Raw genomic sequence first — 14,726 nt, 5'->3', positions numbered from 1 at the left:
TAAGCCACCATATTGCATTAGTCATTACTTAAAATGTGTAGTGCATGCCATGAATGTAAATATATGACACAGGACTTTAAAAGCAAACATACAGATACTAAATGCACACAGAGCAGTACTCAACACTGAAAGTGTTGGAAAATCATTTTAATTCATCTACTACAACTCAGATATTTGTAGGTGCTGTGTCCAAGGCACGCACAACTCACTTGTTTCACTCCATATAAAGGTCTCATGCATGAGATTACCTACACTACTTGCATAAATGATGACCTTTTAGTAAGCACAATGCATTGCCTCATGTAGTTTTTGACATACTTATATCCTGTCATCAGCATATAATGTCAAGTACCAAAACTCATCAATTTATGAAAGCTTTTTCAGGGCTTTGGACTTCTAGTCCAGTTTGGAACTTAAGTTTCTTCCACTGATTTTATGTAATTTTTTACATCCATCCTCCAAAATCCCAGTTTCTGTCAGTCAGTACATGAGATCTATCTGGTATTGATTTAGCATTTGGTTGTTCCTTCGTGTGTGCACTTCTCAGCTAAATCACCAACTGTCGACTAGGGCAGCTTTCGAATGGTTGAAATATGTCTGATTCATTTGTTACTCAGGTGGCATCCAGTAACTAGTCCACATTCAAAGTCACTGAGCTCTCCTGAGCTGCTGTTAACTGTTTAACTGCTGGGGACAGAATACTTCCCACCCCCCTTTACACTTGCAAGTCAACCTCTTGTGACATATAGTGGTCAATTTCACATTACATAGAATTCCCCAGATACTTTTTATCAGGTGTGTATTTGCTGAAAAGTGAAGACGTATCACTCTCTTTCTGCATTATTTTCACTCACACACACACACACACACACACACACACACACACTCACACACACACACACAATTGTATTGCTGAAGATGTAAAATGAAGGAAAAAAGTAAAAAGTAGTACAATATATTGTAAACTTCTGTATTATTTTTCGTAAACAGATACATCGACAAAATAACAACAGTGAAGGATGTAATTTATTTCAGTCTGGTGTCTCTGGAAATACATATGGTACTGCAATATGAAACTTCTGAAAAAGGAAAGTGTCAAGTATGTTCAGTCAATCAGAAGGCTTTATTTTTTCTCATGCATCAGCTTCCTTTATAAGAAGTGGTTCATCAAACACATCTGGCAACTCCTTCCTTGTTTTATTCTTTGTACCCTTAGTGGCATTCTTTGATGCACGAGTTTTTGCTCTGCCTTTTTTCAGATATTCATCAAATGCTCGTTCTTCATCAGCGTCAAATTCTTTTACTTCGTTCTTGTTTTCTGTTGCAGTTCCTATGCCTTCTGATTTATTCAATGGATGTGCAATGACCTGTGGAACTGTAGGCAGTGGTTCATTTAGAGAGCCCTCCAATTGTCGTTCAGCATCAAATACATTATGAGGCCCTTTTTTCTGTGACTTTATATCTAGATGTCCATTTCCTGGTCTGTCTAAACCACTACTGCCACAGGTCGAACAGATGCAGGTTACTGGTACACTAACATTTTTTACATATGCGTGTCCATCTTCACAAGTTAGTCTCACTGACAGCTTCTTGTAACCTGTTGCCTGACAGCATTTACAGATGCTCCTGTAGTCGCTGTTATCTGTAAAATAAAACATCATGTAATACTGTTGTAATAGTACACACTGAATTTGAACAATGAGAAATCTTGAAAGATAAACATTTATAAAAATGTAAGTTGTGTGTCAAACAATGGAAACTCCTGGTCGGAATATCAACAATGTACGAAAAGACAGGTTGCTACTTACCATAAAGAAGACATGTTTAAGTTGTAAGACAGGCACAATTACAAGACCCTTACATAAAGATTTTGAGCACAGCCTGCATCAGTAAAAGAGCGACACACACCATTCATACACACAAGCAAGCACACACCCCATGGACATATGATTAACGACTCCAGCATCTCGGGCCAGAAGTTGTGTGTCACCATTCCCAGTTTGTTTATCGACTCCATTTGTATTGCACAATACTTCACGAAAGCTGTATCAAGATTTGCATTGACTAACTACACTGCCGGGAAAAAAATTTGTACACCTGAAAAGATGACATCAATTTTGATCCGATGATGGCATATGCCACTTGGGGGATAGCAGATGTACTGATAATGGTTTCAACAGTGTCTGTCAACAGGTAGCATAGTGGCATAGCTTCCAGAGTGCCATCTGTTTCTACACTGTAACAGGGAATGCTCACAGCCAGAAGGCCCAGTGTTGTGCAAACGTGTGAGGCAAGCAGGCAACCATGCCACAGAGATGCACTCATGCTTCCTACAGCGAACTGTGTGAGTGTGAAAGGGTTCAGATTGTGACCTGCTTTTCAAAGAATTACCACATAAGTTGGACATGCTGTGCCAGTTGTGCAACAATGCTGATATCAGTGGTCACTTGAACATTCTCTCACCTGTAGATGAGGCCCCAGATGTCCACACAACACAGACGCCCACCAGGATCATTGTATTGTAAGGGCAGCAGCGGCAGATGGTACAGCTACCACAGCACAGGTAAAAAGGACTTGTGAGTCCAGACATGTCAACGTCAAAGGCTGTGAACCATTAGTAGCAGTGGGACTACGGACAGGCACACCTCTAGCCTGTCTTCTACTCACACCACAGCACTGATGTACACGGCTCACCTGGTGCCCTCAGAGGATCACTTGGAAAATGGAATGGCACACCATGATCTTCAGTGATGAAAGTAGATTCTGCCTGCATGCAAATGATGAAAGCAGATTCTGTCTGCATGCAAGTGATGGTCCTTTGCTCTGTCTCATACAGTGCATTCATCCAAGACACACTGGCCTCATCCCATACTTTATGGTCTGGAGTGCAATAAGCTATGACCTTTGTTCACTTTGGTGTTCCCGGAGGGGAGGGTAAGCAGCACTAGGTATGTGGAGAATGTTGTTACAACCGTCCTTCTGATGTTCTTGCAGCAGGAAGGTGGTGTGTTGTTCCAACAAGTGCAGCAGCTTCCTTGGGCTGCTTGATCTCTGGACTTGTCTCCAAACAAGCACATGTGGGATACGATGGGACGAGAAGCGACTCTTGTGACTCATCAGCCAAAAATCTTTACTGAACAACATGAACAGGTCAAGCAGTCATGGAATAACATATTCCAGAATAGTTTTTGCCATCTGTATGATCAACTGGATGCCAGAGTCAGCACCTGCACTGCTGGCTATGGAGGCTATACCATGCACTAATGTGGGTGTTTCAGCATGGCTCGATACCTGGTATCTCAGAACCACTTGTGCTATTGATCTGTATATGTAATCATTTCGTGCACTCCATATGCACTGTTGCATCAACAAATCTTGAGTGACTTGGAAACTTCTGAAAGGGTGTACTAATTTTTTTCTGGCAATGTGTTAAAAACTTCCTATCTCCTCAACTTCTCACATACAGGAATAATCCCACCTAAAAGGTATTTGCTTGAAGAGGGTACTATCTGCTCACTCGTATGTAATGTTAATTCTGTGCTATAAAATTAAGGATGGAAAGAAAATATTGATCACCATTTGACATCTTAATGGACATCCTAGAGCAACTTTATCAGAACATTCAGGTATGATGCACTGACGTATATTCCAGTACAGAATTAAATATGTATATGATGACAAATTACAACTCACTAAATAGGGGATGTGTTAAACACCTGACAGGTACAAAGTGAAGATGAGAAATTGGTTACTTTTCAAGCAAAGTCATTTTGTGGAACTAACACACATACTCCTAAATAATTTTGAGGTACACTCAGGGTTTCTATGTGCCTCAAAAAGGCTATAATTTTCAGAATCCTTAGGCGGGTCCCGTAAAAAGGCCATATTTTAAAGTTTAAGGCCTCAAAAAGTGTATAAAAGCCTTTTTTTTAAGTTTCATTACTTTTTTCACAATATACTTTTGGAAATAATCATTCGTGTATGAGGGCAACAGCCAGAAAGAAAAGCAAAAGTTTATTGCCCACGTACAATTTGGCTACAGATGGAAGGCAGGTGGATACTGTGTGGGAAAATGGGATATATGGATGTTTGGCGTGAAAGGGCCAGTGCTAGCAACCAACAGATGCATGCACCTCGTGCCATACAGCAGCTACGTATGATATATTGCACTGACAGTTCTAACAAGGGTTCAGGCACACATTATATAGCTGGTGAGTGTCAGATGCTGTATAAGACTTTTTTGTAGCAAAACATGTGAAATTAAAATAAAGCTGTTGTAATTCAGCAATCCTGAACATCCACTACGTTAGATCACTGAGTTTGGCAAACAGCTACAATAAGGAACAGAGGACACATGACACAAAAGTCAACGAAACATGCCAACATTACATGAAGAATAAGCCTCCTTCTTTCTGTAATAAAACTGTAGAGGGCTTGTCTAATTCAATGGTGAATTGCTGGAATGCATGACATTGCATTCCTTCTGCCCATTCACAGTGGTTTTCTTTGTATTGCTACTGCTGCTAGATGTGGGCTAGTAAGGAGGGCATATATCTTTATTGATTTTCAATAGATTTTCTGTGTGATGAGAAGAATAAATGTTGTTCTGAATCACGCATTGTCTTTCCATTCAGTCCTTTTCATCAGTAGTAGTGCTTTTTTATGTCTTTAACGCAGATTTTGTTGAGTGCTACTGCCCTTTGGTGAAAATTTAAAAATTCCATAGCAGGCAAATGTATTTCTAATCATCTCTGGGGTCAATAGTGAGGAGCGTTGGGTAGCTACACGAGACTCAGCCCAGGCATCACTTGCATGGGAGGTTGAAGACGCCATGAGGATAAGTGCCAATTCTTTATAGGCAGTAGTTGCCACATAGTACACTAAAGGCACTAACTATTATATGATAGCTACAGCCAAGAAGGAATGGGTGTTAATGCCCATGGCATCTTCAATCTCATCTATACATGTGATGTCAGGGAAGAATCTCACATACCCAGGGTTCCTCTATTTACCAACTTTGGTTGACAAAAGATGAATTCAAAAATTAGATATGCCCTCTGTTGAGTTGTTTGTTGAATGTTACCACCATTAAGTCCCCCTTAATGGGTGAAAGTGTTTGTAATTGTCTTTGGTTTAAAAAAGATAAATTCAAGAATTGGATTACACCACCTGATGATAAATTCAAAGCAAACAGCACTGTGTGCAACACAGGTTTTGCACTTGGAAAGATGGGAGAACCATTCTTAAAAACTATATATGAGCACCATCATTTTTCTATACCTCTTTATTTTATTATGATGAATAATGTTTTACAGCAGAATAGGTTTTTGACAAAATAATTAATACAGAACAACCACTCAAATCCGGAACTGTTTGGTGCTTGCCAATTATGGACTTCAGATAATTCCAGATAAGAAAGAGAAACCTGAAATATCACTTCAATTGGAGACTTGTTGCTCATGCTGGTCACCCTATTATAGAAAAAATCTGAGTTTTTAAAGAGGTAATTTGTATTCTTTCTGGAAGATGCTGGTATTGTTTCCACAGTTTTCTGACCAAAAGAGCAGATAAAAATATATTTTTCTTTATTTGCCATTGTTCTTGTTAATGCAAGAACGTAAACGAAGCAGAAAACAATCGATGTGCACCAAAGCAAGTGAAATATCTCAAACATTCACATTAAGAGATCTCATAAAAACTGTTTTAATTTTTATACAAGCAGTTTTTTCTCAAATCCTATAAACCAAAATGACTTTGTGGCTAGATGTAAGGTTCATTTGCTCTAAACCTTTATAATGCTGTAGCCGCACCTACATCTATCATCACGAAGCTTCATGCAATCATATGATATACACAAATGTAACCAGCCATTATCGACTATCATCACAAATATTTGGGCTGCCCTGCTGGTGATAACGTAGTGGCTTAACATGCTAAATATTCTGCTGTGTGGATAGATTAGTGTTGCTCATTTGAACTGTTGTTCATAGACTGATTACACTTCTGACTAAATGAAAAGGAGGTAGTGTACTGCACTCATACATGTAAGAAATAGTTGTTAGCACACTTGCAGAAGCAAAGAAAGTCGACAAAAGTCTGGAAATTATATTGCAGCCATCTTGAATAACTGTAGGATAAATTATGAAACCGCTAATGTGACCACTGCATTAGCACGCTTTTTAGCAAGCAAAATATATGAAGCTTCAGCAAACATTGCTTCGTCACGATAGAGGTAGGTGTGGCCTTTGATTTAGAATTGCTTTATCCAGTGGGTATGCATTAAGGATCCCAATGCCACATTAATAACCTGGTAAGTCTAAAGTTATGGCTCAAAATAAGCTGTTTCGTATTTGATTCATCTAGTGACTGAGACAGGAAAATAGTGAAACAGTTTGACTCTGAAGCAATGCATGTAGGATGACTGATTGGCAGCAACCAAGAATCAAGAAGAATACAGTTGGTTGTCATGGCATGAGAACTGCGCCCATAGCAGGTGAAACTGGAAATTGCATTATAAAAATTTATGTTCGATGGGGGTCCGTAAATGTCATTGCATTGATTTATGGGCAGTATGAAATCTAATTTAGTAATTCAGCATCACTGTAATAATTGCACTATGTGACCGTTGGCTTGAGTCTGGATTTAAGAAATTGTACTGTACTATACAAATTTTATGGAATGATCGAACCGTATGATCTATTAAAAAGGGCCTTAATAGTAAATGTATTCCCAAATTTAACTTTCCTTTCATGAAATTGCATATACATATGGTAGTTAATGAACACTGCATTTTTATTTTCATTTTTAGGTAACAGATATATGATGCCCAAAGAAACAGCTGCTGTGAACTAAAAAAAAAAAAAAAAAAAAAAATTAATGAAGCAGTGGGATAAGTGGCTACTCTATCAAAACATGTTTTTAAAAATTCAATGTTAGATGCTGAAATAATATGAGCAATAAAGTGTGTGGCTAATAATTCTTCTTACAAGTCTTGTGAGGATACCAGTAATGTTTTCCCCAAATGGTTCCAGACAGCAACATTGCAACACAGTTTTCATGTGGTCCAACGAAGCGTGCATACTGGGTCAGCTTTGGGTAGCACCATATTTCATTAACATACTGCGTCATAAAATTAATAATGTCGGTAGTTTCACATTATGCTTTAATGATGCGTTAAATAAATCTCAACGAGAAAATAAATGGATTTATACATCTGTTACTGGGATGATGTAAACAATCAAGTAGAAACACGATATCTATTTTATGCTGTCCTATGTCACAGTACTGCTGAGGATGCTATGAAAGCATTTTATGATCTAACAAATAAACTGGACTTAACAAAAGTTAGTTCAGATTTCAATGTATGGCACCGCTGGTAACTGGAAACTAGTCGGTATGATTAAATGAAATTTAAATCATGAGCTCAATAAACATGTGCTCAATTTAGGGAGAAAAGAAATTTCACAAACTAGGTTCAAAACCTCTTGAGACAGTGGAAAAAGGTACCAAAGATAATTTGATGACTGTGAAACTTAATTTTCTCTTATCTGTTGCCAGAATGTTAACCTCTTTTACAAAAGTATCAAAGCATTAATCCAATGTTACCTTTCTTGCTGAGGATCTAAAAAGGTTTGTTCTTGATGTTTTTACAAATTTTGATATAATAAAAAAAGACTGTACAGATAAACTGACACCTGAAAACAAACTATCAAAATTTGATTTCTAAGATAAATCTATGAACGCAGAAGTTCATAAAATTAGTTTAGGCTTTTCAGGAAATTTGATAGCAAAAAATTTACTTTTTGACAAAAAAGGCTAAGAGAAAGATATCTTTAATTTAAGATCTGATGCTCATAATTTTTTGATTTCATTAGTTAAAAGCTGGCTAGAAAAGTATCCAATTATCTCAAAAGTGGTCCAAAGCTTATCTTCTTTAGATCCAAGGTAAATGGCACTAAATCATTTTGATTGTTGTGCTAAAATGAAATTGATGTTAAGAAACCTTATGAAAACTGCAGTTATTAGAGAAGATGACTGAGAAGTGGCACTGATAGATTACAATAAATTTCTAAATGAGCAAGTTTCATCCAACTATGATCTCTTTAGAGTTTTCAGTTCTTCAGAGGAAGGACTTGACTCTTTTTTTATGCGAGTTATTGACTCCAAATTTTCCAAAGCTGTACAGTGTCATCAGAAAGTTATTGATTTTATCTCATGATCAAGCAGATGCGGAAAGAGATTTCTCATCAAATAAATTAATAGAAGTGGAGAATGTGGAAAGTGAAACATTTATTGCCCAAAGAGTAATAACTGATCACCTAAAACATCTTGGGGGATTAACTAATTTTTAAGTGAGCAAGGAACTTCGTTTATCTGCTGCTAATACCAGGTAAAAATACACAACTTATCTTGAAGAACAGAAAAAATTGAGACAAACTGAAATGCAAGGTTCTAAAAGAAAATCATTAGTATATGAAATACAAGGACTGAAAACAAAAAAAAGAGAGGAGATTAGAAAATGCAATTAGTGAACTAGACAAAAGTGCTAATGATTTGGCAGAAAAAGCTGAAAATATGGGAGATGTGAAATATATTTTTCAATTAAACAGTTTCAGACGACCAGCCAAGGAAAAAAAGAAGAAATGACAGGAATAAGCACTAAAATTGAACCCATGCTGAAAGATATGAAAGTAAATTTGAATATATAATTATAATTAATGTGTATATATGTACTGGTACAGTGTGGATATAAAATAAAATGTGCTTACAAAATACACATTTTAAAGTGGGGCTCATAATGCCTTTTAATTGGTTTTGCTAAATAAAAAAAAATATATGGTATTGGTGAATATTTTATTGTATCTTAAATCTGCAGCTTCATTTTTTTAAGTTTTCTCGTTAGAACACATGTGTTCACAGGCCCTAAAAAGGCCCTAATTTTCAAATCTGTAAAGGAATGGGAACCCTGACACTAAATACAATGAGTGTAATTTTTGTGCTGCACCAACACTCTCAATTCATTTCAGTTCCTTCCACTGACCCCTAGGCAAATGACAGCAGTGCTCACTACAACATTTGCAGACAGTAGATTTGGACTTCACCCTTTGTCTCAGTCTGCTTTAGAACTTTTGACCAAGAAGTTGAAAAGAGAAGTAATTTCCCTCATTTAGAGAACATCAAATTGTGCTGCTGGTCAGCAATACGGGATTGACGAGAGTAATGTGAGGCGGGGGAGACAACAAAAGGAACAACTTCTCACTTGTTCCAGCAATGCAAATTTTCTGTTCCAAACAACGGCTAATATTAAACATTAGAAGTTCCACTGAATGATTTTGTTAGGGCGCAGAAATTATCCAAGTTAGAGCACATGAAGTTGCTCGACAGCAAAAAATAATGAATTTCAAAGGAAGCCACACCTGTGTTAAATATTTCATGAAACACTGGGGACTTTCTCTTCATAGACACACTTCAGTTGCACAGAAGCTGCAACAATATAAATAAATAAACAAATAAATAAACAAAAGTATGAGGAAAAACTCACTGAATTTCAGCATTTCATAATCAGACAGTGTACCAAAAATAATTATCTTCTTGGTGAGATAGGTATTATGGACCACACTCCAGTGTATTTTGATATGTCAAAAATTTACACAGTAGAAGCACAAGGAAATAAAGATTTTAAAATACTGTTCACAGGTGGTGAAAAGCTGAGGATGTCTGTCGTGCGTGCTTGTACTGCCAATGGCCATAAATTGCCATCATTCATTGTTTTCAAATGCAAGACATTACCTTTGTCCCAGGTATTTCCAAAAAAGGTTATTATATACGCTAACAAAAGTGGCTGATTCACAGAGGATGGGGTATGAGAGTGGACTAAACTTGTATGACAATGTCATCCTAGTGTCTTGCTTGGTTTGCCAAATATGCTTGTACTACGCTCATGCTCATAAATTAAGGATAATGCTGATACATGGTGAAACAACACTTTGGTGAGCGGTTTGCTGGTTTAAATCACCTCGGGGTATGACCATGCGGTGCATTTGACCTGCGGTTGTCACACGGTGGTGCTGGCAGCAGTCCACATACGCAGAGGTGTGTTGGTGCATGTCAGAGTATAGTGCAGCGAGTAAGTGTGCAGACGTTTTCAGACGTGCTAATGGTGACTGTGTGTTGAAAGCGGCTCAAAGAACACATATTGATGATGTTATGATGGGTAGAATACTAGGGTGACTGGCAGCTGGTCAAACACAGCAGGTTGTAGCACAGGCCCTCTGTGTGCCACAGAGTGTGATCTCAAGATTATGGCAATGTTTCCAGCATACAGGAAACGTGTCCAGGCACTATAGTACAGAACGTTCGCAGTGAACAACACCACAAGAAAACCAATATCTCACCATCAGTGCCCACAGATGGCCACTGAGTACTGCAGGTAGCCTTGCTCGGGACCTTACCGCAGCCACTGGAACAGTTGTCTCCAGACCCAATGTCTACAGACGACTGAACAGACATGGTTTATTCGCCCGGAGACCTGCAAGGTGCATTCCACTGACCCCTGGTCACAGGAGAGCCCGCAAAGCCAGGTGTCAAGAACACACTACATGGTCATTGGAACAATGGTCCCAGGTTATGTTCACGGACAAGTCCAGGTATAGTCTGAACAGTGATTCTCGCTGGATTTTCATCTGGCGTGAACCAGGAACCAGATACCAACCCCTTAATGTCCTTGAAAGGGGCCTGTATGGAGGTCTTGGTTTGATGGTGTGGGGTGGGATTATGATTGGTGCACGTATACCCCTGCATGTCTTTGACAGAGGAACTGTAACAGGTCAGGTGTATTGGGATGTCATTTTGCACCAGTCCGTCTGCCTTTTCATGGGGTGCAGTGGGTCCCACCTTCCGTCAGATGGATGATAATGCACGGCCCCACCGAGCTGCCATCATGGAGGAGTACCTTGAAACAGAAGGCGAATGGAGTGGCCTGCCTGTTCTCCAGACCTAAACCCCATCAAGCACATCTGGGATGCTCTTGGTCAACATATAGCTGCATGTCTTCAAACCCCTGCGATACTTCAGGAGCTCTGACAGGCACTGGTGCAAGAATGATACCCCAGACTGCTTGGCCACCTGATCCAGAGTATGCCAACCTGTTGTGGGGCCTGTGTACATGTGCATGGTGATCAGATCCCATATAGATGTCGCAGTACATGCAGGAATCAGTGGCATTTTGTAGCACATGTGTTCTGGGACGGTGTTCTCAACTTATCACCAATACTGTGGACTTACAGACCTGTGTCGTGTGTGTTCCCTATGTGCCTATGCTATTAGCACCAGTTTTATGTAGTGCCCCGTTGTGTGGCACCACATTCTGCAATTATCCTCAATTTATGAGCATGAATGTAGATCCATTCACAGGTGATACTACTCTGGCTGTAAAAAGAAAATTAGTAGAGGGTAGAACAGACTGATGTCAATTCTACAGCCATTAGATGTTTGTTTAAACAAACCATTTAAGGACAAACTTAGAAATACGTAAACACATCATCGCTAATGAAAGAAGATAGGCAATTAATGCCTAAGGGGTGTGTTAAATATGCAAGCCTATCTCAAGTGTGTGTGTGTGTGTGTGTGTTTGTGTGCGAATTGACCAGTCTTAGAAATGTATCACAAATAAAACTATCCATCATGCAGGCCTCAGTTGCAGTCATGTGCACGTTAGTTGCGTTCGCATAAGTGTGTAGATGTGCTTGTCATCTAATTTTTGATGAAGGCCTTACTTGCCAAAAGTTATATTTGTGACAGCCTTTTTGTTATGTCTATCTGCAACTCAACATCTATGCTATATGGTGATTATCAACTTTTCTTTTTGTAATATTGTTGCATTCCATCCTGGATTTTCCATTCTGTGTAACAAAATTTGGATTCTCATTTGCCATGTTACTGAGGGTTCTCTGTAGTGAGATTTGCTCATAATGTCACCGCTCACAGCCCACCTGCATGCAGTACCTAATTAGGGTCACTTGTTTTCTAGGCAGCCGTGCCCTAATTTGTTTGTCAAACAACATTGACAGAAGTACAAAATGCAGCAGGGGAAAGATTTTCCACAGTGATGACAATACTTACAGTTCGCACTTTGTACGGACCACATGCACATGTGCTGGAAACAATTCTGTGTAGACAAATTATTTTGTTTAGAATGTTAAAAAGTAATCTAATGAAACACCCTGTTTAACCTTTACCAGAGACGATACAAATCAATGTCTTGAACATGTAGATTGCTCTTTGCCAAATTTATATGCTTTAAATTAAGTGCCATATTCTGTCACCCAAAATGTAACTTTCTTGCAGAAAAAAACTATATATTTCATTGAAAGAAAAAACTTCTTCAGATGATATTCATGTGACATGAAAAGACTGATATATGACTCAAACACGAGTTGTGGTACAGTCTGTAAAAGTCTTGGTGCCACAGCTGCCCCAGTTCTGTTCAGAATACTTCAAAAGATATTATGAATTCTCACTGCTATCAGGTTTATGTTGTTGTGGTCTTCAGTCCAGAGACTGGCTTAATGCAGCTCTACATGCTACTCTATCCTGTGCAAGCTTTTTCATTCCGGTAACTACTGCAACCTGCATCATTCTGATTCTGCTTAGTGTATTCATATATTGGTCTCCCTCTGTTTGCTCAGTATACAGACTGAACAACATCAGGAATAGACTACAACCTTGTCTCAGTCCCTTTCCAACCACTGCTTCCCCTTCACACCCCTCGACCATTATAACTGCCATATGGTTTCTGTACAAATTGTAAATGGCCTTTCACTCCCTGCAACCTTCAGAAATTGATAGAGAGTATTCCAGTCAACATTGACAAAAGCTTTCTCTAAGTCTACAAATGCTAGAAATGTGGGTTTGCCTTTAATTAATCTATCTTCTAAGATAAGTCATAGGGTCAGCAACATTTCTATGGAATCCAAACTGATCTTCCCCGAGGTCAGCTTCTACCAGTTTTTCCATTTTGGTAATTTTCACATCTGTCAACACCTGCTTTCTGTGGGATTGGTATTATTATATTCTTCTTGAAGTCTGATGGTATTTCGCCTGTCTCATACATCTTGCTCACCAGATGGTAGAGTTTTGTCAGGGCTGGTTCTCCCAAGGCTATCAGTAGTTCTAATGGAATGTCGTCTACTCCCAGGGCCTTGTTTCAGCTTAGGTCTTTCAGTGCTCTGTCAAACTTTTCACACAGTATCATATCTCCCATTTCATCTTCATCTACATTCTCTTCCATTTCCATAATATTGTCCTCAAGTACATCGCCCTTGTATAGACCCTCTATATACTCCTTCCACCTTTCTGCTTTCCCTTCTTTGCTTAGAACTGGGTTTCCATCTGAGCTCTTGATATTCATACAAGTGGTTCTCTTTTATCCAAAGGTCTCTTTGATTTTACATTTGTCCTCTAAGCCAGTCCTGCTTAGCCATTTTGCACTTCCTACCGATCTCATTTTTGAGACGTTTGTATTCCTTTTGCCTGCTTAATTTACTCCACTTTTTTATATTTCCTCCTTTCATCAATTAAATTCAACATCTCTTCTGTGAACCAAGGATTTCTACTAGAATTCATCTTTCTACCTACTTGATCCTCTGTTGCCTTCACTATTTCATCTCTCAAAGCTACCCATTCTTCTTCTACAGTATTTCTTTCCCCCATTCTTGTCAATCGTTCCCTAATTCTCTCTCCAAAACTCTCTCTTTCAGTTTATCCAGGTCCGATCTCCTTAAATTCCCCCCCTTTTTGCAGTTTCTTCAGTTTTAATCTACAGTTCATAACCAATAGATTGTGGTCAGAATCCACATCTGCCTTTGGAAATGTCTTACAATTTAAAACCTCATTCCTATATCTCTGTCTTACCATTATATAATCTATCTGAAACCTTCCAGTGTCTCCAGGCCTCTTCCATGCATACAACCTTCTTTCATGATTCTTAAACAAAGTATTAGCTATGGTTAAGTTATGCTCTGTGCAAACTTGTACCATGTGGCTTCCTCTTACATTCCTTGCCCCCATTCTATATTCACGTCCTACTTTTCCTTCTCTTCCTTTTCCTACTATCAAATTCCAGTCTCCCATGACTATTAAATTTTCATCTCCCTTCACTATCTTAATAATTTCTTTTATTTCATTATACATTTTTTCAATCTCTTCATCATCTGTGGAGCTAGTTGGCATATAAATTTTTACTACTGTGGTAGGCAGGGAATTCGTGACTATCTTGGCTACAATAATGTGTTCACTATGCTGTTCGTAGTAGGTTACCCACACTCCTATATTTTAGTCATTATTAAACCTACTATGCATTTCCCCTATTTGATTTTGTATTTATAACCCTGTATTCATCTGATCAAAAGTCTTGTTCCTCCTGCCAGTGAACTTCACTAATTACCACTATATCTAACTTTAACGACATCCTTCTGAGTAATCCCCACCCGGAGATCTGGAAGGGGGACTATTTTACCATCATTTAACTGTGCAGTAAAGCTAAAGCTGCATACCCTCAGAAAAAATCATGGCTGTAGTTTCCCCTTGATTTCAGCCGTTCACAGTACCAGCACAGCAAGGCCATTTTGGTTAATGCTACAAGACCAGATCAGTCAATCATCCAGACTGTTGCCCCTGCAACTACTGAAAAGGCTGCTGCCCCTCTTCAGGAACCACACATTTGTCTG

The 14,726-nt window shown here is 38.7% G+C and overlaps 1 protein-coding gene across 1 annotated transcript in view; it reads right to left on the bottom strand.

Moving 5' to 3' along the window:
• Positions 1 to 956: 956 nt before the first annotated feature.
• The window catches only part of LOC124789901 (hemocytin-like), a 543,737-nt gene continuing 529,967 nt past the window's right edge, over positions 957 to 14,726 (bottom strand). The window contains exon 78 of the mRNA XM_047257418.1: positions 957 to 1,642. Coding sequence (XP_047113374.1) covers positions 1,134 to 1,642 — 509 coding nt within the window. The 3' untranslated portion in view covers positions 957 to 1,133. The remainder of the gene's footprint in view (positions 1,643 to 14,726) is intronic.

Source organism: Schistocerca piceifrons, chromosome 3, assembly GCF_021461385.2.
Source record: "Schistocerca piceifrons isolate TAMUIC-IGC-003096 chromosome 3, iqSchPice1.1, whole genome shotgun sequence".
Lineage (NCBI taxonomy): Eukaryota > Metazoa > Arthropoda > Insecta > Orthoptera > Acrididae > Schistocerca > Schistocerca piceifrons.
Note: the sequence above shows the minus strand (reverse complement) of the source record. Positions and strands in the feature narration are given on the sequence as shown.